General features: G+C 49.0%; 1 protein-coding gene across 1 annotated transcript in view; it reads left to right on the top strand.

Moving 5' to 3' along the window:
• Positions 1-7,434, top strand: part of LOC139823231 (kinesin-like protein KIF19) — a 97,568-nt gene that overhangs the window by 64,207 nt on the left and 25,927 nt on the right. The window contains exon 7 of the mRNA XM_071795614.1: positions 4,570-5,051. Coding sequence (XP_071651715.1) covers positions 4,570-5,051 — 482 coding nt within the window. The remainder of the gene's footprint in view (positions 1-4,569; positions 5,052-7,434) is intronic.

The raw sequence follows: 7,434 nt of genomic DNA, 5'->3' as shown, positions 1-7,434 counted from the left end.
TTGCCCCTCCCGGAGCGGTCCGGGGCGTGTGCCGAATCAAAAGGGGAAAGGAGAGAAAGGTGATAGGCCTCTCCGACGATTCGCTCGCACCTCCAACACTTCCCGAAACGATTTCAATGTTGGGCGCCAGACGCGTGAATTCGCGTCCGCGAAACCGCGAGAAACAAAAAAAAAAGACGCAAAACAAAGTAAGTCGGTGTGCGAGAAAATGGCTAGCTCGACCTAAGGGGGCGGGGTTGATGAAGGGTAGCGCGATATTTGACGGGGTGACACACAATAAATAAGGTCACGAACTCAAGCAATTAACAAGTCAAGAATAACATTTTTTCTTTAGTAATTCTCGAGTAAAACAATAAATGCCAATTCGGCTTTAGTCAATCGGACAAATCAAATAATCAATCACGCGGGCGTCAGAAATGAAACAACAAAGATAGTAGTAGCGCGGACGCCAGAAATGAACAGAGTATTGCGGTATCGTATAGTAAATGCGCAGAATACGCTGTGATTAAATCAGAAAAATATACAATAGTAGAATGAAACTTATGTTTAATATGGAACATCGACAGTAAACGCGAAATAATCATGGAAATAGAAAATATGGTCTCACAGGAAAGATCGCGAGCGGACGGTACGTCACGCTCGGAGCGCGTGAACGCCACGTATAGAGTCGCACGAGAATTCTGTCGCCAATTATCTTAAGCTAACGCAAGTAGGAATCGTGGCGCAAGTCACGTCCCAACGTAATGAGGACCAAACCCAACGCAATAACGCGAGATAAATTTCGGCGCGATCGCAAGGAGACGCGGAATACTATAACTAACGCGAAAATACGGACTTAATCTAACGCGAGAAATAACCAAGGGTAACGCAAGTCATTCGGGCGAATACAATACACTGTCTTCAGTGATTTTCGAACGCGAAGATTAATACGCCGAGGTACTCGGCATAGCGCGAAATACTGAAACGAACGCGAGGAAAAATACGTAATTACCGCAAGCCATAATGGCACTCAATCATGAATGCAAGGAGCCTATCGCGAGAATGGAGTACAAATCACGCGAATGTTCTCCAGCCAGCACGACTAATTCTTACACGCAATTACCGAAACAACGCATCCGAACATAACTATCCTAACACGAATAATCTCCTAAGGCAATTAGCCCACATAAACGGCATGTTAACGCGATTAATGTGCCGACGCGGACGACATTCCAACATAAGTAATATTTGGTAATTCGATACGCCGTGAACACCGTGTGCGCGAGACGCAACCACGAGCGCGGACATTACACGAAAACGGACTCGCATTACCGGATTTTGCCAACGAATATATCGCGATCTCCAGAGACTCGCTATCACGTCTTTATCACGATTCCGTGGCCACGATACCATCCCGAGGCCCTTCGCTCTCGCTGTCGATCGCCATTCGATACTCGGTCTCAAGGAACCGTACGTGTCGCGATATTACAAACGTTTTCCCGAACGAGAGCGCGCACCAGAGGGCGGCGTCGTGGCTTTACATGTCGGTATTACTTACGGGCAACCTCACCGATGCGATGCCTTCTCGTAGGACTCCTCGCCGTCACCTCGTACCAAGGATCGTCGCAGCGTAACAGATTCTCCCGACTCGGGGCGGCTATCGCGAATCTTACTTAGAACGTTCGGACTCGCCGACGGACGACCAGAGTGTCTCGCTAAATCCGCTCGATTGCGGAATCGATGTGGCACCCCCTTCCGTAGGGGCGCGCCGACCAATCGGGAGCGAGCTTGCAGCTCGCGCGATATCTCAACGCAAGATCGTCGTGAGGGGGATCCTTCGGGGGCGCGCAACGGTCCCTCGGCGGCGTAGCGACTCCTTCAATTTGTCCCTGGGCAGCGGACTGGACTTCGTTCTGGCCGGTGTGCCTCCGGTTTGACCTCGGGGCGGTGATCAGCCACCCCGCGGGCCAGTATTTCGTGGAGGCAAATTGCTGAGGCCGGGGTTTCCCCAGGCGCCTGGGGCCCCGCTATCGGCGGCCTGCTCCATCGCTGCCTCATGCGCCGCACGCCTGCCGCGTTGCTCTCGCCGCCCGGGATCCCAGTGGTTTCCGCTTTCGCCACCCCTCCTCGGTCCTTGATCCTTCCGGACCCCTTCCGTTACGGGTATTCCCTCGAAGATTCGCCGTGGTGTGGGTGAGGCGCCGCGCGTATTACAATTACATAAAAATAAAATAAAAGTCAGATTGCGGAAACAATATTAATTTTTCGGCCCCTGGAGATCTCGTCGTCGCCTCTCTGGCTCGTCCCTGGGCGCGAATTTCCGCGCCTTGTAACGGCGGCGGGACGCTGCCACGAAGCGGCGGGCCGCAACGTCACAGTACATATATATTATAACGGTGTCTTGTAATGTCCACATGGTAAAGTATCGCAGGAATCAGATATCGTTTCAGATGTCGTTGTATGAAATGAAAGCGAGCTTCAGTTTGGATACGGTGTAAACTCGTACAATATCAAACGTATGCACGACTGATGTCTCAACTATTCTATCGCGTCGTTCAAACGTCGCGTATAATCATTGAACGTTATCTTTTTCACGACGTTCCTCTTGTTATCCTTTACCCTCTTTCCGTCTTTTGCGATCACTCTTAAGGCAAATACCTTTATCCAGAGTCCTATACATGAACTCCATCATGATCTGTATCGTTGTTCTCGTCCTTCATCAAATCACACGCGGCATATCGTACACGTGTTGCTTTCAGAGAAATCACTCGTGTTAAATCGCGCGACATCGCGCTTTATATTCTCGTACATGTCGCACTCGAGAACATGTATATATCGATGTCCGTGTACATTATTTTATATTTTTCACAATACAATTAACAGTACTACATAAGTAGGTACTCACGTAGTGAAAGTTGTACAGATATCTGGGATACGTGTCTTGAGAATGCACATAGCTATATAGATTGACTTGTTGAACTTCACCTCCGAGCTTACGCAATTCGATGGCGATTAGATTTTCCGAAAAGATGCTTTTACCATAAAAGTAAGGTCTTGCGATTATCGCCTTCGCGCTGTATCTTCCGTCCCAATGTGTCACACGTTCATGCGATCGCGTACGTTCTCCCTTGAATGCTGTGTTATTTATCAGTTTGTATATGTTCTTTTCGAACTCATTGTTCGCGCGAGTTTTAAACCTTATATTATACTAAGTTTGACGTATCCGTGAAGCCATGGAGATTGTGACAATCATAATATACGATAAATCTTCGTTACGCGCAGTCCATGTCGTACATATTGGTGTAATGTAAGTTGTAGCACGTTACGTAACGCGACTTATCGTACACGAACGTGCAATGATGAGGAGCTTTGGTGAGGAGTTTATCACATTGTTTTCCGAGAGGCGCGTCGGAAAATAACGAAAGGTTTGTATAAGGATTGTGGAGTTCTCACGGATATGCGAGGTCGACCTCCAGAATGTAGCCGATAATGAAGTCTGTGCGATGTCACAGACAGTACGTTGAAGCTTTCGATGTGGTCAACCTATTGAAATTCGGCGTACTCTAGCGGTTTACACATTGTCCAACTGTACAGATATTGTTCACATCAAAGTACACAACGTCGATAGTTCCGTACAATGAATTGTACGATGGTACATATTTGTTGTTGGCTCGCGCGTACCTGTTTGAACATTGGCTCATTTTCAGACAAAACCGCGTATACCGTGTTCCACGAACAACACCATGTTGATGTCAGTGAACAATTCGAGTCGAACACCGTATTTTTTAATATCTTGGCATCCCATGTGTATCCCGGTAATAATATGTAGAGTCCAACCTGTAACTCTCGATAGAGGTATCGGAATGCGGAAATTTTCGAAAATGTCTGCCAAAAGAAAATCACATCCGTTTTGAGATACAAATCGCGATACTCGTCAAGACACTTTGCGCGAAAGCACTGCTAGAAGTTCAACGCGTGCTCGTAATTACTGTTGCGGTCTCGCCGGCCAACGAACTGTGGAAGGCCTCGCGCGGTGGTAACTGCAGCTTATCAACGCTGTCGACTCGTACGGAAATATACTTTTTAGGCCAGTCAATTCACGGTTTTAAATCGAAGTAAAATTCGGAAGCTTAATTTATGTGCCATTCGATAGTAAATGGCACTGATATAAACATATCCATTTTGTGGTTCGTCAACCCCGCTCGTTTTTGAGGGGGAAAATAACCACCATGTTTAAAACTTGTTTTAATCTACCATTTTTCAAAAATTATTACAATTTAATTTCTGTACAGTTAACTGAAACTACATTAATATATTTTTAAAATGTTTAATTTTTTTCCTAGATAAGCTGAACGTGAACAAAGTAGGAAACCATGAAGCCGCACAGAATTTTATAGCGACCTCTATAATGTGATTAAATATGTACCTATATTTAATAATAAAAATTCTTAAATATTGATATATGCACATTTAAACCCGCAATCAATAACATTTCAACAAAATATGTGTCTCAAAGATAATTTACAAAAAACATGCTTTTCTTTCGAACTTCAAAGTGTTGTTCTTCCTCAATTGAATTCGCTGTTACAGAACAAAGGCAAAAGACTGCAGGAAGGCGCGCATATCAATAGATCCCTTCTGGCGTTGGGTAACTGTATCAATGCCCTATCTGGTGGAGCACGATATGTGAATTATCGCGATTCTAAGCTTACCCGATTGCTGAAGGATGTCCTCAGTGGTAACTGTCGTACTGTTATGATCGCCCATGTTTCACCAGCAAACGCGCACCGTGACGAGAGTAAAATTACCTTGATTTACGCGGACCGCGCCAACAAAATCTCCAATAAGATTGAGCGGAACGTATTGGACGTCAGTTATCTACATGTTGCGCAGTACCGTGATGTAATTAGCGACCTGAAAAGCGAAATTTCGCGTCTGCGGAATAAAATGAAGGGTGAGAGACCGAGGCAGATAGAGGCGGAGAAAGAAATTCCGGGCGACACGTATGGCAACAATTTCAAATCGTTAAGAGAGAAAATAGTTTCCGCGTTTAAAGAGCAGATGCGACTGAGGTGCGTATGCACAAATGAAGTACTATATAAAAATCCAAAATCTGTTTTCTTTGAATTTATGTTAGTAAATTAATATTTTAAACTTTTTTTGGTTAAGTTTACCCAACTCCCTCGGGAGGGGGGAGTGATATTCTATATTGTAGCGCTTGACAAGAGGAGTTGAGTGGTGATACTCTCCCTTGTTAACTTCCAAACGTGGGACCCCCAAGGGGAGAAACAGTCTAAAAAATAGATATTTGCACATTTAATCATCTTTTAACCCCCTACGAATTATGTAGCACCTAACCCTTTTTTTGTTTCGGAGGAAAAGGGGAAATGCCTCGCGCATTCAACCGAGGGCCGGCCCCCGGGATATGTGAGGCTTGCATCCACTAAAACCCCTCTCCCTAAACACCGTACTACGGACTACAGTTACGACACGCGGAACACACGAGGCAATACTTCACGTGTCACAACAGTCCTCACGCTTGAGACGACAGAAAACGTAATCCACAAACACAAGACCAACGACAGATCGAACAAAGGGATGCTTCGATCCCCGAGAGAAGCCATCCCTAGTCAGATGGCGAAACGCGTGTGCGCCACCATCCGACCGCCTCGAGGACCCCACACGATGACGGATGCGACGCCGATCTACAATCGCATCGCGGGGATCCCTTCATCGGCTACGAGGATGGTTTGCTCGGGGAGGTCCATCCCATAAACTACTCGTACACAAACCATAAGGACGTGCACGAACAACACGAACAGGAACCTCCTCTACCCGGAGAGAGGTTTCACATAGACAAAACACGAGTGCAACCACGCACTCGTCTAATAAGAGGTGCACACCAAACAAAGACGGACTAGATTACTAGTCCGCGTGAGTAGGTCGAGGTAACTCGGCTGGAGAGAAGAGCTGTGCCCCTCTCCTAGGCCCCACGCGAACGCGGGGCCCAGGGGAAGGGCACAAAGACATGAAAGAAGGGAAATCCCTGCCGCGGGATACGGAAACCCCCCAGAGGACGGCCGATCGCGGAACGCCGCCACAAAGGGCTACCGACACCCACCGCGTAGCAGTGGGGCCGGAGCCCCAAACAGCAGCAAGCGGCAAACCGCGGCCGACCAACCCCAGGAGAGCCCCGCAGCCCAAACGACGAAGACCCCGAAACGTAAAAAGTCCAACTCGGACCGAATACACGTAGACCGTGAGGAGCACTATGGCAGAACCCCGTAGGGAATCCGCCCAGGCCCCCCCCCCCCGGACCATCGCGCGCGACATCATCCGCCCACCTTCATAAGGAAGTGGGCAGATGCATAGAAGGAGGAGGAACCGCCGCTCAGGGATCACTCACCGACGACCGGCGGCCCACGTCCCTCCAGTCCCTCCTGCGAGTTCCTAAAATAAAAACTCTAAAAATAAATAACAGAAAACATGACCTACAGAAAATCCGACACCATAAACAAAAACGAAAGGCTCGAATCCTACGGGCTGAGAGGAGCACTAGAGGCGGAAACCCCGCAGGGAATCCGCCCCAGCCCCCCCAGACCGCCACGCCTATCCACCCGCCTCCATATCGGAGGTGGATGGATGTATAGGGAAAGGAGGAACCGTCACCCGGACACCTCTGGCCGGTCTAACCGGCGGCCCGCGTTCCCCCAATCCCTCCTGCGGACTCCTAGTACAACCCACCCTCCCCCCAGCCGATGCCCAGCCGGGAGCCCCAAGTCCGCGCAAAGCGGACATCTTGAGGCCCCCGCAGCGCAAAGGCTGGCCCGGTGGGATCTCTCACCACAGCGATAGCATCTATCACTGCGGTCCACCGGGGCAGTGCACCGCGCCCGAACGTGACCCACGTCCAGGCAGCGGTAACACCGCAAGGGACTGTAGCACCAAACCTTTTTTTTTGTTTCCCGTGGGAAGAGGGGAAATGCCTTGCGCATTCGCCGGGGGCCGGCCACTCGGGATATGTGGGGCTTGCACCCACTAAAACCCTTTTCCCTCTGAAACACAGCACGCTGGACTACAGTTGCGACACGCGGAACTACTAACGAGGCATGACATCACGTGGCACAACAGTCCTCACGCCGAGGCGACAGAAAACGTAATTCGAAGACAAAGGACCAACGGGCAGGTCAACGCTGAGGATACCCCGACTCCCGGAAGAAGAAATCCCTAGTCAAATGAAACGACACAAGTGTCGCCATTCGACCGCCTCAGAGGGACTTCATGATAGTGACCGCGGGCAGTCATATCATTGAGGCCTCTCTTCATTGGCTGCGAGACACTTCGCCCGAGAGACCCCGCACCCCTAGTACAAAGATCGTACACGAACCACAGGACGCGTACGAACAAAACTAACAGGAACCCTCTATCCGGATAGAGGGTTCTACACGACACAAC

Source organism: Temnothorax longispinosus, chromosome 12, assembly GCF_030848805.1.
Source record: "Temnothorax longispinosus isolate EJ_2023e chromosome 12, Tlon_JGU_v1, whole genome shotgun sequence".
Lineage (NCBI taxonomy): Eukaryota > Metazoa > Arthropoda > Insecta > Hymenoptera > Formicidae > Temnothorax > Temnothorax longispinosus.
This window is presented reverse-complemented; position numbering and strand designations above follow the sequence as displayed.